This window comes from Dermochelys coriacea, chromosome 3, assembly GCF_009764565.3.
Source record: "Dermochelys coriacea isolate rDerCor1 chromosome 3, rDerCor1.pri.v4, whole genome shotgun sequence".
Lineage (NCBI taxonomy): Eukaryota > Metazoa > Chordata > Testudines > Dermochelyidae > Dermochelys > Dermochelys coriacea.
The window spans coordinates 160,833,111-160,849,888 of NC_050070.1; the positions used below are offsets into that span (position 1 = coordinate 160,833,111).

Sequence of the window (16,778 nt, forward strand, 5' to 3'; positions counted from 1 at the left end):
AGAAGACTGCACCCTTGTAGAAGGAATTTTAATATTTGTAGGTGGTTTATTTTCAAGGTTTCGTAACAGCTTTGTATACATGCCACAATCAATCAGATAAGAAACTGTGAGATGTAATTGGGCAGCCTTTCAGTCTTTCTCCAAACAAGACAACGTTTTAGAGAGGCTCAGAAAGGTTTAGTTCGTTAGTAAAAAGTGAGAGCTGTCCACGTATAATGCATTCAATCTGGCCTCCCCAGAAGGTTTAGGATTGAACTCCAGCAAATTAATTTCTTGATTAATATGCACATTTGTGACCACCATGGGAATAAACCAAGAGCGAAGATGAAGTGTTACCTTGTCCCCATGAAACACTATATAGGGGAGAGCAGGGGGAGTCTGCTACAAGAGCTCCCAACTCCCCAACCCTCCGGGCTGAAATTATAATCACTGGGAAGGAAACTTTAATTGATAAGTGTAAGAAGGACCAATTGACTAAACATTTGAATGGAAGTATCATTAAAGCTGACAGAATCAAATTAAGGTCTTCAATCTGTGGCAGTCATCTCACAGGGAGATAATGGTTTACTAGCTTTTTGGGAAATCTAACTACCTTAGGGTGAGTGAAAACAACACTCCACCCAGAAATGAAAGGCACTGATTGGCCTTTAACTGAACTATTATTTAACCCAACAAAATCCCACATCCTTCTAATATCAGTCAATAACCTAACATCTGAAATAATGGAGAAACTCTGGGAGACTGATCTCTTTCCTTGCCTCAAACTCAGCATTTAGTCCATTTACCAATATAAGTTTTTCAAGTTGACAACTTTCTGCTGTTCAACAAAATATTATGAAGATTCTTTAAATATTTCTCCTCAAAGTGTGAGACTCATCTAACAGCCACACCATCAGGTGTAGGAACACCACACTGGGATGGGGAAATCTGTTTAGTTCTGGTGTAGTGGGTTGAACCTTACGGGGAGTTAAATCATTGGAGTGGTTGAGAGCTGAACTAAATCTGGGAACCAGGTGTGTTAGGACAATTTTGGAACTATGACTTAACTTGCTTTATCTTTTTAGCAACTTCTGAATTAAGAGAATAGGCAGAAAGGCATAAGACAGTACTTTCAAAACAAAGAATCTGAAACATGTCATCTGATGTTCATTGACCTAGAACAAAATTCCTTGCACTTCTGTTGACCTGGGTGGTGAAGAGGTCTATCTTTGGGAAACTCCACTCATAGAATATTGATTGAAGCACTTTTCCATTAATCTTCCATTTGCTGTCTACTGAGAAATGTCTGCTTAATTTGTCCATCACTGTGTTCTGTAGACCTGGTAAGTGCATCTCTGTTATGCTGATGATGTTTCATGCACCAGCTCCACAAAATGATCATGCATCCCCTTGTGAAATTTATGTAGCACATTGTGGCTCCGTTATGTTATAATCCTCATGAACGAGGCCATGATAATGGTAGGTGGTGTAAGCATGCATTTCTTATTGCTCTCAGTTGCAGTACATTGATATGTCGGGTAGATTTTTGAGCACTCCCTCTGTCCTGCCCCACCACACCTTCACCCAGATGTGTCCCCCATGCAATTAATGATGTGTAAGACTTCATCTTTGACAGAATAGGTGGGGTAAATGGCATCCCCAGACAACCGGTGGTGAGGTCCTTCCACCGAGTGATAATAGTACTGTTTGTGGAATTGAAACTGGTATATGTAACCAATGTTTGTCGGGGATATGAACTTTTCAAAGCCAGGCCTGAAAGCAGCAGAGATGTAGTTTGGCATGAGGCATCATATACACAAGGTCATGTGATCTAGAAGTTATAGGCAATACTTTACTGGTGTTTGTGGCATGATCTGGAGACTAAAAATGAGGTTCTGAATCAGTCAGTTATTATGTTCTAGCTGGTTTTTGAATCAAGGATAGCATCTATACGTTCTATGCTTTGGACTAAGGGTCATGCATATTTTTTAACTTCAGACCCCAATTCCTGAAAAACTGAACTGCTTTGTCCATTGACTTTAGAACATCATTGGGGGAGCAATCCTTGAGGAGTCAATCATCCAGAAACAGGAAAAATCATAACTCCTTGCTGACAGGGGTAGGCTGCAACTACTTAGGCCTGGTATACACTACGAGGTTGGGTCAAATTTAGCTGTGTTAGGTCAATTTTAGAATGAATGTGTCTACACAACCAACCCCATTCCGCCAACCTAAAGGGCCCTTAAAATCAATTGCTGTACTCCTCCCTGTGAAGGGAGTAGCACTAAAATTGACCTTCCTGGGTCTAATTGGAGGTAGCGTAGATGCTGTGCAATTTGATGGTATTGGCCTCTGGGAGCTATCCCAGAGTGCTCAATGTGACTGCTCTGGACAGCACTTTCAACTCTGATGCACTAGCCAGGTATACAGGAAAAGCACCGGGAACTTTTGAATTTCATTTCCTGTTTGGTCAGCTTGGCAAGCTCAGCAGAACAGGTGACCATGCAGTCCCAGAATCACAAACGAGTTCCAGCATGGAGCGAATGGGAGACATCGGATCTCATTGCTGTATGGGGAGAAGAATCTGTGCAGGCAGAACTCTGATCCAGCAGAAGAAATGCTGATAAATATGCCAAAATCGCACAGGGCATGATGGAGAGAGGCTACACCAGGGACACACAGCAGTGCCACATGATAATTAAGGAGCTCAGGCAAGCCTAGTACAAGACAAAGGAGGCAAACGGGTCGCTCTGGGTCAGAGCCCCAGACATGCCGCTTCTGTGATCAGCTGCATGCCATTCTAGGGGGAAACCCTACCAGTACCCCAACACTCTGTGTGGAAACCTGCAAGATGACAGCCTCAATACGGATGCAATACGGATAAGGATTTTCTGGATGAGGAAGAAGAGGAGGAGAATGCACAGCAGGCAAACAGAAAATCCATTCTCCCTGGAAGCCAGGACCTTTTCCTCACCCTGAAGCCAATACCCTCCCAGGGCCTATTGTTCCCAGACCCTGATGGCGGAGAAGGCACCTCTGGTGAGTGCACATTTATAACAACACTATAGAGGTTGAAAGCAATTGTGTTTAATGTTTGATTTGCCCTGAACAACTGGAATGCATTCACAGCCAGTACAGCTAATGGAAAAGTCTGTGTACATGTCTGGGGATGGAGTGGGAATCCTCCAGGGATATCTCCATGGAGCTCTCCTGCAGGTACGCTGAAAGCCTTTGCAGAAGGTTTCTAGGGAGAGCTGCCTTATTTTGTCCTCCACGGTAGGACACTTTACCACTCCAAGCCAGTAGCAAGTGGTCTGAAATCACTGCAGCACAAAGCATGGCAGTGAATGGTCCTGGGTTTTGGTCGCATTCATGCAACATTCGGTCTTTACCTTTGTGTGTCAGCCTCAGAAGAGTGATATCATTCATGGTCACCTGGTTGAAATAGGGGAAGTTTTGTAAGGGAACAGTAATCCCCTCGGTTTGGTATTCCCCGACATATTAGACCCTGGGCACGCTGGGCTGTTTGTGCTTTGCTAAAAGGGATCATTCTGGCGAATAGCCACATTGGGGGGGAAGGGTGTGCTGCACATCCACCCCAAAACCGCAGCCCCTCCTTTTAAACGCAGCCCCACCTTTCAAATGGCAAACACAACCGGCATTGGTTGCTATGGAAAAGGAGGGCCCTGCAGTTTGAAACCATTTCCACATGTTATGAATGCGGAAGAAGCCAACCCCACGTATCCTTTTGCTTACCATGGCTGCCTGCGAACCAAATTCTGTTGCCCAGCCGTGTGTGACATGTCACCATACTGGCAGCCGCTCAATATAAAAGGCAAAATGTGACCTTGTACCTAAAAACACACGTGCTGTCTGCTGTGAATTGCTTGATTCACTATGAAAGTATCTCCCTTTTGTTCTCAGAAATGTATCTTTCTCCCTTTTTATCCCCCCTGCCGCTGCAAATGTTTCTATGCTCCCTGCATCAACGCCATCCCTGAGGTTATCGCAGATTAGAAGGCAAAAAAAAAAAAAAACACTTGCGATGACATGTTTTCAGAGCTCATACAATCCTCCCGCACTGATAGGGCACAGAGGAATGCAGGCAGGCATTTGGTGGCAGGGCCCAGGAAAGCATACAGTGAGCGTGACCGTAACACGCAGGAGAAGATGCTGAGGCTAATGGGGGAGCAAACGGATATGATGAAGCGTCTGGTGGAGCTGCAGGAAAGGCAGCTAGACTACAGACCCCCACTGCAGCCATTGTGTAACTGCCTGCCCTCCTCGCCAAGTTCTATATCCTCCTCACCCAGACGTTCAAGAACGTGGGGGCAGAGGCTCCAGCCACCCTGCCACTCAACTCCAGGGGATGGCCGACGCAAGAGAAGGCTGTCATTCAAGCAGCTTTGATTTGTAGTGTGGCTATAAGCAGAAATGTGGCCTTGTCCTTCCCTCCTCCCCCATCCCCCCATTATCAAACCCTTTGTACACCCACGCTTCCTTTTACTAGTAAGTGTTGCCAGTGATCTCAAGGTTTTTTTTTTTTAATAAATAAAGAATGAACGGATTCAGAATAGGGACTTTATTTCCTGTGCCAGCTGTGGTCGAAGAGGGAGGGGGATTGACTTACAAGGAAGTACATTCACCAAAAGGAGCTGTTTTGCATCAAGGACAAACACACAACTGTCATACCATAGCCTGGTCGGTCATTAAACTGTTTTTCAAAGCCTCTCTGATGTGCAGCATGTGTGCTCTTCTAATTGCCCTGGTGTCTGCCTGTTCAAAATTGGCTGCCAGGCGATCCGCTACAACTTCCCATCCTGCCAGAAATGTCTCCCCCTTACTCTCACAGATATTAAGGAGCACACCACAAGTAGCAACAACAATGGGAATATTGCTTTCACTGAGGTCTAACCTACTCAGCAAACTGCCAGCGCCCTTTTAAACTGCCAAAGGCACATTCTACCACCATTCTACACTTGCTCAGCCTATAGTTGAACTGCTTCTTACTGCTGTCCAGACTGCCTGTGTACGGCTTCATGAGCCATAGGAGCAAGGGGTAGGCTGGGTCCCCAAGGATAACTATGGGCATTTCAACATCCCCAATAGTAACTTTCCGGTCTGGGGAAGAAAAGTCTCTTCTTGCAGCTTTCTGAACAGCCCAGAGTTCCAAAAGATGCGAATGTCATACACTTTTCCTGACCATCCCACGTTGATGTTGCTGAAACAGCCCTTGTGATCCACCAGTGCTTGCATCACCATGGAGAAGTACCCCTTCCAGTTTATGCATTCTTTGGCAAGGGGGTCCAGTGCCAAGATAGGGATATGCATTCCGTCTATCGCCGCACCACAGTTAGGGAACCCCATTGCAGCAAAGCCATCCACTATGACCTGCATGTTTCCCAGAGTCACTACCCTTCTTAGCAGAAGGGTATTGATTGCCCGGCTACTCAGATCACAGCAGCCCCCACAGTAGATTTGCCCACTCCAAATTGATTATTGACTGACCGGTATGAGTCAGGTGTTGCAAGCTTCCACAGGGCTATCGCCACTCGCTTCTCAACTGTCAGGGCAGGTCTCATCTTGGTATTCCTGCACTTCACGGCAGGGAAAAGCAACTCAAAATTCAATGAAAGTGGCCTTACACATGCAAAAGTTTTGCAGCCACTCAGAATCATCCCATACCTGCAACACTATTCGGTCCCACCAGTCTGCTTGTTTGCCGGGCCCAGAATTGGCATTCCACTGTATCAACATGCCCCAGTGCCACCATGATATGTGAATTGCCACATCCCATGCTTTCAGGAAAGTCTGTGTCCATGTCCTCCTCACAATCTTCCTCGTGCTGGCAGCTCCTAGCTAGGCTCTGCACATACTGCAGGATAATGTGTGATGTGTATGTAATGCTCACAAAAGCAGTGTACAGCTGAGCTGGCTCCATGCTTGGTATGCAATGGTGTCTGCACGGATAACCCAGGAAAAAAGGCATGAAATGATTGTTTGACGTTGCTTTCAAGGAGGGATGGAGAGTGGGAGACTGACGCCATGTATCCAAAACCACCCGCAACAATGTTTTTGGCCCATCAGGCATTAGGACCTTAACCCAGAATTCCAGTGGGTAGTGGGGACTGTGGGATAGCTATCCACAGTGCACCACTCCGTGAGTCGATGCTAGCCACGGTATTGAGGATGCACTCAATGTGCTTAGTGGGGACATGCACGATCAACTGTATAAACTCAGTTGCTAAGGATTGACTTCTACAAAATCAACCTAATTTTGTAGTGTAGACATGCCCTTAGGCTTGGTCTATAATTAGGAACTTTATGTCAGTATAACAACACCACTCAGGAGTGTGAAAAATCCACACCCCTGAGCGATGTAGTTATACTGACCTAACTCCCACTTTAGACAGTGCTAAATCGACGGAAGGGCTTCTCCTGTTGACATACACTGCCTCTCAGGGAGATGGAATACCTACATCCATGGAAGAAGTTCTCCCTTTGGCATAGATAGCATCTTCACTAAGCACTACAGCAGTGCCACTGTAGTACTGTAAGTGTAGACAAGCCCTCAGAGTACCTTGTGAACAATCTGGATGCCGATAGAAGTCCAAATGGGAACACACTGTACTGGTAATAATCTTAATCTATTGTGAATCATAGCAGATGTGTGAGAGCCATATGCATGGCTGTATTAAAATAGGGGATGCAAAGTGCAAACCAGTCTCCTGGATCATATGACCATCTTGAACTTTGAATGCTGGATGACGGTGTTTAATCTCCTTAGGTCTAGAATGGGTCTCTATCCCCCCCTCTTCTGGGAGATTAGGAAGTACCTTGAGTAGACCTCTCTGCCAATGTAACAGAGGTCTTGCTTCCATGAAAAACCACATCTTTTCTCAAAAGACACTCACAGGGAAGTCCCTGAAAAGGGATGAGACAGGGATAACTATCAAGTGGATTGTGTATCCAGAGGTTACCACTTCTAAAATCCGCTTTTTGGATGTTATGCAGTCCCAAGCTTTCCAGAAAAGAGAAAGGCGATTTCTGAATAGAGGGGTAGGCGACATGTGGTTAGCAGCTCTCAAACTTCTGAGCAAAATTGCTGTTTCCCAGATGAAGATGGTTGCACAGTTCTATTGTTGGCAAAGGAAGGCCTCTTCTGAAACTTTCCCTTCTTTTTGGGAGGTTCAGACAGTCTTTACTGGTAAGACATTTGCACAGAACACTGTCTTTGTGAAAACTGCACTTATCTTTTCTCTTATTGACAGGCGTGTAAATTCTCAGGGAATGTAAGGTTGCCCTGGAATCCTTCAGTGAATGAAGTGAAGGATCTGTTTTATCACTGAATAAAGCTCATCCACTGTGCTCTGGGTCTTTTTAGGAATTCCAGACCCTTGTAGACATGATGCTCTATGTATTACTATAGCTGCAGTCACAGTGCGTATTGCCAGCGACATCAAAGCAGCCTGAAGTGAATATCTGGCTACTGTCTGACCTTCAGCTATCAAGGACTGAAACTGAATGTTCTGATCTTGTGGCAGAAATGTAATAAAAGATGAAAATTGTTATATTTATTATAATTGTACTTTGCCATCAATGCTTGGAAATTCATTATTCTAAACTGAAGTGTGGCAGACTAATAATTTTTTCTTCCAAATAAATTCAAGTATTTTTGGTCCTTGTCAGGAAGGGTTGACCTACAACCATGCTTTGACCTTTCATTGGCAATAGCTACTACTAAAAGAGTTTTGAACTGGAAGGGAAAACAGTAACCGAGTCCGTGGGAGATAATTAATATTTCTTATCAACTCTCTTACATGTAGCTGGAATGGTGGCTGACTCATCCAAACAGTTTTTGCTGGCTTAAATAAAGCTTTGTTGATTGGAAGCACCACCCATTGGAAGATGACTGAAGTATACCCAATAATTTGAGCTGAGATTCTTGAATTGCTTTTAAAGAAATTTGTAAAGCATCAGCAATTCTTCTCATCGGTTCTTGAAACAGTTTAAAATCATCCACACAAAATGGAGGTGAAGACATGACATCCTCATCATGCAAGGTCGATGTGATGTTTTGAGAGAGAGGTGATTCATCCCCCGGCCGTTGCACTTCCTGACATTATATGTCTTCATTCTGAACAGAGTGAATAGGAAGAGGCTGTGACAACACTGGTTGTCTTCCATGAATCTTCTGTGACAAACTTCTGTCCTTGCCTCCGTGGGTCCCGCATTTCCTGGCGGATTTCGCTAGCCTCAGAGGCTCACTGTGACCCTCCATGTAACCCTTCTTTCTCTGGAGACAAGGGTCACAGTCTACTGAGCCATTTTCATCATAAGCCAGCGACGGAGGTGAAGAGAAGTTATCCTTCCTTGCACAGCCTCTGTTGTCTCCCAGTCTCAGCGATTAATCAGGGGGCAAAGGTGGGGGGGGAAGAGAGCCCAGGCCCACCCTCTACTCTGGGCTCCAGCCCAGGGACCCTAATAGTATCAGATATGGTAGCTGACCTTTTAGAAACATGACATGTACAATTCCCTGGGCTACTTCCCCCACAGCAGCCCTCACTTCCTCCAGCTCCACTTCACCCTTACCTCAGGGCCTCCTTCCTTGTGTCTGATATGGTGTGTACTACTCAGCCTCTCCAACAGCACAACTTCTTCCCACTTCCCATGCACACCCACCTGACTAACTGGGAGGCTTTTAACTAGTTTCAGCCAGCCCGATTGGCTTCAGGTGTCCCAATCAACATAGCACTCTCCCTACCTTCTGGAAAGTTCTTAATTGGCCCCAGGTGTCTTAATTGACCTGGAGAAGCTTCAATTTCACTTAACCTGGTACGAGGGATTTGTTTAGCCTGGAGCTAATATATCTATCTCCCACTACTTTTCTATAGCCATCTGGCCTTGCCCCGTCACACTTCTCATTGGAATGTTTTTGCACCTTCACGTATCTATCCCCCAAAAGGTTCCCACATATTCCAAAAAGGCCACTGTGATGCTCCATATGCAAGAGAGGGAGGGCCCCAGGGAGACTAGTACCAGGGCATATGAGAGTGATGATGTGGATTTTCATCCCAATTAGGTATTGAATAAACCTTTTCAGAGACAATCCCTGTAGAAGGAAACCTACAAGAATAAGTGGGTGAACTGGGCACACACTGGTAAGAATCTTAGAAAAAATCTCATCAATGGCTCCTTAAAAAGAGATTTTTCTTCTAGAAAAATCTATAACAACCCCTCACTATTAATCTATCTTAACTACACAAACCAATATAACTATAAACACTACAACTAACTGAGAAGCTAGCTATGTGGATACCACAGCACTCCATTACATGCCACACATGGTTGAGAAGGAATTGCAGTTCTGGCTGGTCCTGTACTGCCCTATGCATCTTAGGTACAGGGCATGAGGATAGCTAGGGAGTACTTATGGATCAACCAGAGAGACACTGCTAGCAAGAAATATAATCAAAGGTATATGGGGTGTACACAAACCTGAACTGACAACCCATAGGAACTCTCTAGAAGAAGAAAATTTGTATTATTTTTGATCTGTCATCCAGATCAGTTCTATATACCATACCATAAATAAGCAATGTCCTGAAACTACCCAGTATAAGAAATAAGCTGATTTATGGTATGGAAGTCCAATGGGCTGCCAAAGCGCACATTTGACAGCCTACTCTAAACTTCAGTTGTGTATACAAGTCTCAATACAAAATTTATGCGTGAATCAACATTTGTAAAAAAAAACACAACATCAACAAAGGAGTTGGACCACCACCACCAATGTTATTCTCCCCACACCCTTTTACTCTCCCTCTATTCTTTGTATTTGTCTCCCTTTCTTTTTTGTCTTCTAATTTTTTCCTCTCTTCTGTCACTCGCTTCATTTTCCTAAATTTCTCTTCTGCCCGCTCCATAGCATTTACTAACCTCTCCTCTTTTCTTGCTTAGTGCTTTGTTCTATTACATATTCGCTAGTATTTGCTTTACGAAGTGATACCAACAATCATACATACCAGTAGTAGTTTCTAGACCATCCACAATTCCTTGTAATTTTTTAGAAAACTGTCTTCTATTGGGAATTAAAAAGATATCTGTACAGAATGATGAACTAGGAAAGAAAATAATCAACATTCTGAATATTGGTAAAATATTTTAAAAATATTTGTATGATATTATAGAGATTTCAACTAAAACGCCCACTGTTACCCCATTACTATCAGCTGTTATACTTTGAATGTGAGTCGTTAAATATGTTTCTAAGATTACACTTACCATACATGTTTTAATTCCACTTTATTATCTGATTCAGGGTTGACTTCTGCTTTGCCTGCTACAGAAAAGAAAGCACAAGTATTGAACAAAATTCTAAAGTCTCACCTCCTAATTTGGTGTCTTATATCCCTTAATATGCTAATCAATCCAAACAGTAGTTGTAACTTCTTCTACCAACAGATGGAAACAGGAAAAAAGTTAAGTGTGTGTGACATTACTCTCTTTTTAAGGAAATAAGGGTGCTGGCAGGCTGAATGCCCTCAGTTTGAGACTTCCTGAGCAATAAAAACAAAATCTAAGAAAAAATTCAATTAAAATTCCTAAAAGACAAGTAATTCAGAGAAAGAGTGTCCTGGTCCAACAATATTGCTGCCCAAATTGAGTGGAATGGCATATTAAGACGCGTGGAGAACAGATGGGTTACACACCCTGTATTAACAGGAGTTCTTCGAGATGTGTTGACCCTATGAGTAGTGAACATTCAGATTCTGAATGTGCTCCATTTGCCAAAACCAGAGATCTTGTCTTTAGCAATGTCAGGAGGGTCTGAGCATGCACCTCCCCACCCATCCTTATGCTCCACCCTAAAGGAATAAAGGGGGCTGCTGGACCAGTGCCATTTTAGTTACTTTTCTATTGCAAGTCCCCAGTAAGGGGAACCAGGTGGTGCAGAAGGAAGGCAGGTAGTGTACTACACACAGGGACAACACATCTCAAAGAACTCAAATTACTACAAGGTGAGTAACTCATCCTTCTTTGACTGGACTGTCCCTATCTATAGTGAACTTCAGGTGATTCACATGCAGTGCCTCTTTAAGGATGTGGGTTCCTTGAGTCCTATGGCACAGTAAATTGCTGAACTGCCCTGCCTAGGGAAGCATCAAAAGCTGCTCCTTGCACCAGTGTATATTGTCTAGTGAAGGTGTGTACAGAACTCCAAGATGCTGCTCTGCAGAAGTCAGTAACAGGAACATCTCTAAGGGAAGCAACCAATCCTGCCTGAGGTCTAGTCAAGTGAGTTCTCACACTGCCCTCAAAGGAAATATCATTTATCTAGTAGCAGTCAGATGCTCTCTGAGATCCATTTCAACAGCGTCTGGGAGGAAAGAGCCTCTCCTTTCATAAATTCCATGAATGAGACAAAGTTTATGGGATTTTCAAAATGATTTTATTCTTTGCACGTAAAAGGCAAGAGCCCTGATTATGTCCAGTGAAAGCCATGCAACCTCCTCTCTGATAGAACAAGGCTTACGGTAAAACAAAGGTACATAATCTGGTTGATGTGAAATTCCAGCAACACCTAAGAGATAAACTACAGATGTAGTCTTATGAATACCTTGTCCATCTGAAAAATTGTACAGGGAGGATAAGTCATAAGCACCCTTAGTTCCCTAAGTCTTTTGGCTGACTTGATAGCGACCAGAAATATTATCTTCTGAGAAAGATATAAAAGACAGCAGGATGCCAGGGGCTCAAACGATGGATGAGATACCATAAGGTGTAATCTGAGGGAGCTAAGACATATCCCTAAGGCAGTGGTCCCCAAACTTTCTAGGGTTGCACCCCCCTTACCCCTGCCTGCACACACACACCCCAGCCAGGGCCGGGAGCGGGGCTGCAAGGCATGGATGGGGTAAGGGGGCCGAGGCTTGGGCCGCAACTGGGGCTGGGGCTGGGGCCAGGGGCAGGGCTGTGGCCAGGGGCCAATGCTGGAGTGGGAGTGGAGATGCACCTGGCCATGGGCCTGGCTGCTGGCCCCACCACATCCTGGCTGCAGCTATGCTTCCAGCCCCAGCCCCAGCGCCGCAGCCATGGAGTGGAGCTATGGCCATGTGGAAAATCATTACTTAAATTAGGGAAGATAGGGATCAATACAAGCATTGTAAGCTGGATAAGAAATTGGCTAACAGGGAGAAGGCAACAGATTGTGCTGATTAAGGGGGGGATACAACCCTCTGTGGGGTTCCTGGTCTATTTTTTCCCCACTGGTGTCATGGCCGTCTCAGTGGGCAGGGGACCCCTCCGGCCTGTCTGATTAGTAGCCTCAGGACCTATCAGAGTTAGAGTTGGAAGCCTAGGTGCAGGCTAGACACAACTCACTGTTAACCAAGCCTGGGAATGCTGTCTCACATATAGAGCACCACTTGGATTTTACCTGTTGCTTTCTTGGCTGCTCTGCCATACATGTAAGGGGCAGAGGAGCCAGCGGGGAAATACTGCATCAGAGGCTATGGGAAGGTTAAACTCTTGAGAAGTTAACAGACCCAGGGAGGAGGAGGAATGCCAAGGAGGGAGAACACTGCTCCCCACTGCCCAGAAAACTGGGCAGAAAAATTAAAATAGAATGAGTAAGGGCAAGAGCAAAAGAAACTGTCACTTTTGCTGCTGTGGAGGCAGAAAATCTGGCAACAAGTAGGAGCAGAGGGGGCATGGCCAAACCATCCATCACCAAAACACTGATCCACCTCTGTGAGCTGCAGAGAGAGGAGAGCAGTCCAGAGATCCAGGACTGTGGGATACACTCAAATGGAAGGTCCTCCACCATTGTTTGTACCTCCTTTGGGATTCCCACAGAGGACAGCCACAATGAGCATCTGATTACCACACCACTGAGTAGGGATTTCACTAACAGGCCCTCCACATCTAGGGCAATCTGAAGTGCCAATCTTTGTTTCCAGTTTCTTTCATCAGTCAGAACCCGGAACTGGTCTCTAAAGTCCTGAGAGGCACCTTATCAGTGAAGCGACCTAGCTTGTCACAGAGCTTGACAGTCAAACTCCTAACTGAAAGGAGGCTGAGAAATATGCCTTCCTACCACAGAGGTCAACCCTCTTCACTTTGTTCTCATGCGGCCTAGAACTGGGTTGTTTTTGTCAGCTATGCTCAATGGCTACAGACACCATAAATGAGTTGGGAAGGGGGTAAGAAATTAAGTACTCTGTCCCTTTCACAGGTATGAAGTACCTCTTCTCAGCCCAACTGTAGACTGGTGGGATCATGGCATGCGTCTGCCAGAGGGGCCTGGAAGGTTTGAGGACGGCCTCACTAATAGAAAACACCACTCTGCTTGGGACTGATCTATACAAAATGACCAGCAGTTTGTGTGGATCTTCCTACACCTCTTTCAGGGGAACATGAAGTGATTCTGCACTCTCTTCAGTAAGTCGTGGAGGGCCTTAGTCATCAGGGCATGGTGGGAAAACTAGAATGACATCATCCAGGGAAGAAGAAAATGTCACAGGCATAGACAATTTCTGTTCTTGTTTCTATTCTTCCTCATACTGCTGGAGTTGTGATTCTTGAGAAGGCAGAGGAAGCTCCTCCTCCACCCTCTGAGAACCCTAGGTCTCCTTGGGTCCTTATGCCATGAGATGGGTATAAAGGTGGTAATCCCACAGATCTTCTGGGATCCAGTATTGCCACTGCGGGATGTCATATTCCTCTGTACTGGTCCCCAGGGAGCAGGGCACCAGTGAATGGCGGGGGTGGGGGGGAGGAGATATTCTCTCATATGGGAGTGGTGAGAAGCCCTGGAGACTCCTGATGTTCTACCCAGGCAGAAGGGGTCCCTCCCTCTCATAGTCCTGTTCCAACCTTGAGAATTCTTATCCCAGATCCAGAAGGGGAGCTCTTAGTATCAGAGGAGGTAGGGTGACCTGCCTCTCTATTCACTGACAGTACCAGAGCCAATCGGGCTCACCCCTTACTTGAGGACAGGGACAGAGATGGGTACCAAAGTGATATCAGAAACAGCTGAAGTCCTGGTGCCGGGCGTTGAGGTCTGGAGAGGGAGGTAACTTGTTCTGGAAGGAATAGAAGGTATTCTAGAGCCAAGTAGAGAGCAAGAGTCATTACTATAACTCAGATCATTGAAAAAAGAAAAGGAGTACTTGTGGCACCTTAGAGACTAACAAATTTATTAGAGCATAAGCTTTCGTGAGCTACAGCTCACTTCATCGGATGCAACTGTAGCTCACGAAAGCTTATGCTCTAATAAATTTGTTAGTCTCTAAGGTGCCACAAGTACTCCTTTTCTTTTTGCGAATACAGACTAACACGGCTGCTACTCTGAAATCAGATCATTGAAGTAGAAGATGTTGGATCCAGTGGTACCAGTGAGGGTTTTGGTACCAGAGAAGCAATCCCAGTATTGGAAAGTGCCATGATTTTGCCCTTCAAAATCTCAGTCCAGTCCTTCCTGGTATTAGGTGGTTCTGCTCCAGAGCAGAAATCTCCCAACGACTTGGTTCAGGACAGGGACTCCTGCCATTGGCCAGGAAGTTTGGATGCTATTAGGCCTACTTGGGGAGTCCCTCCTCTGCATCAAACCAAAATGAATGCTGACTGATGAAGCACTTTGAGATGAATCTGACTAACATCTAGTGGCCGTTCCAGCTGTCTGTAGAGATTCTCAATGCCACACCTTCAGATGCTGGTTGAAGTATATGAGGAACTCTTGAAAACCATTAGCATGTACCTGTCTTTGTGAAATTATCTAATTACCTAATTCTTCCCAAACCTGACACCCAGAAAAAAACAGCAAATACTCTCCAGGGAGAGATGCACATGGGGAATATCTGGAAGCAGTCTGCACATTTTATTGACTGGCCACAGATATTTTCCATAAGCAATGTGGTACAAAGCTTGTGAAAAAGGCATAGTTTTAGCTTCCAGAAAGTTTCCTGCAGAGAGAAAAACATTTCCAGAAGATATGCCACTATAAAGATTAAGTTTAATCAATGGACTACTAGTCTCAGGTCAAAAACATTATTCTCCATGTTTCCATCACTGGTATGCAGAGTCACCACCAAGTATTTGGGCAAGCTTACAGCAGTAACTAAAAAAAATGAAAAATGTTAAGAGTATCTCTTATCAAAATAATATATAATATAATATAATATATCTAAGTATTAAATGCACTTCATTAGTCACTAGTAAGGCCAGAAAATTCAGTAATCTTTAAATGATAATGTTATTGCTACTTGCAAAAATTCTAGCATTTACATAATATTCAATCTCTACTGTGCTACTGGGTATACTCTAAATCCTATTTCGGGAATAGTTTACATGTCAGTTTCATGTATGATACTTTTCTTTGTTCCTAAAGGACTCTGTTTATCTTACCAGAAAGGTCACTTTTTCCTTGACTTAATTTAAATGTCTCTTGTTTCTCTGTATTTTCCAACAGCTCCTCATATGCCCTTTTGCTGTTACTCTGGGTCCAATTTTTCAAATTGTCATCATCTTTTAAAGTTTGCTTCAGAAACTCTACTGAGGTCAGTGAAAAATAATCATCATCTTGCATGTCACAGGACTCCAGCTCATCCTCCTGATGGCTGCCCCTATCATTAAACTTCTCAAAAGGAATTCTTAGACCTACATTTACTTCAAATACTGGTGCATATTCTTGCTCTCCTTCCAGTTGCTTTTTTACATCTTCTAGCACCTAAATTGATATACAGATATTATTAAATTGCAAGGATACATTAAAATATTTAATATAGCATTTTTCTTACAAACTATATCCCAAAACAGAAATAAAAATCACAGAACATCACACTATACAACAGCGTAAATTACAAGTATCAATTGTTTGAAGACACTATACAGTGGGAAAAAATGAAAACATCTGATCCTAAGACCAAAAGCTGAGGGAAATTATTGAACATCAGTGTAAAAGTATTCACTAAAAAGTAGTTGTATGAATGTTAGAAATAATTATTCCAGATACAAAACAGAGTCAGCACTTCTGATCTGGAGATGACAGGATGAAATGATTAAACCATTACAGATAGGGACTAGTCAGATGTGAATTTTATTATCAATTCCGTTCTTGGTTTCAACAAGTCACAAAACTCTGTGTTTCATTTTCCCCTAATTCTAAAATGGGAGTTGTACTTATCCACTTTTATGGATCTGTTTTTGAATCTCAGATGGATGGATGCATTTTTTTTATAAATTACAAGCCTTTTAATTTCAGCTGCCTATTTTTAGTAGATTTAATAGTAAACCTGTAGAATACTTCATATTTCCACACCTCCTTAAGTTTTATTATATCTTGACTACTTTAACAGTGTCAAATAATATTACAAATTTTACTATTTGGGTGGGTTTAAATAAAACCAATTAATATTTATTGGTATACAATTGTTAGCTAAAAATCATTTTTTGTGTGATATGCTATAGTAAAAACAGAGTCAAAATCTCAATCATTTTCATTAATCTTCTTGTGCAAAATTATGAGATACTCAGTTAACTCATGCAAATTCCCACTAAAATGAATAGATTTAGTAAAAAACTTAAGGACCATTTTTGTTTTTAAAGTATCACTCTACATTGATGCAGAATATATGCATGCCATTCCAAACAGGAACTGTAATACTTTCTAGATCCTTCTGGTGCACTGACACACTATACCTGCTGCTACACCATACTAGCAGCACTAACTCCCATGGTACTTGTAGTCAGAAAGAGTAATACAAAGACTAACTGTGGCCATTCACTGGAGAGCAGGG

General features: G+C 43.6%; 1 protein-coding gene across 1 annotated transcript in view; it reads right to left on the reverse strand.

The window, feature by feature from the left end:
- DNAH14 (dynein axonemal heavy chain 14) overlaps window positions 1-16,778 on the reverse strand; it is a 551,687-nt gene that overhangs the window by 360,984 nt on the left and 173,925 nt on the right. Inside the window, exons 15-17 of the mRNA XM_043511487.1 lie at window positions 15,388-15,709; window positions 10,264-10,321; window positions 10,005-10,099 (exon numbers count right to left, since the gene is read on the reverse strand). Coding sequence (XP_043367422.1) covers window positions 10,005-10,099; window positions 10,264-10,321; window positions 15,388-15,709 — 475 coding nt within the window. The remainder of the gene's footprint in view (window positions 1-10,004; window positions 10,100-10,263; window positions 10,322-15,387; window positions 15,710-16,778) is intronic.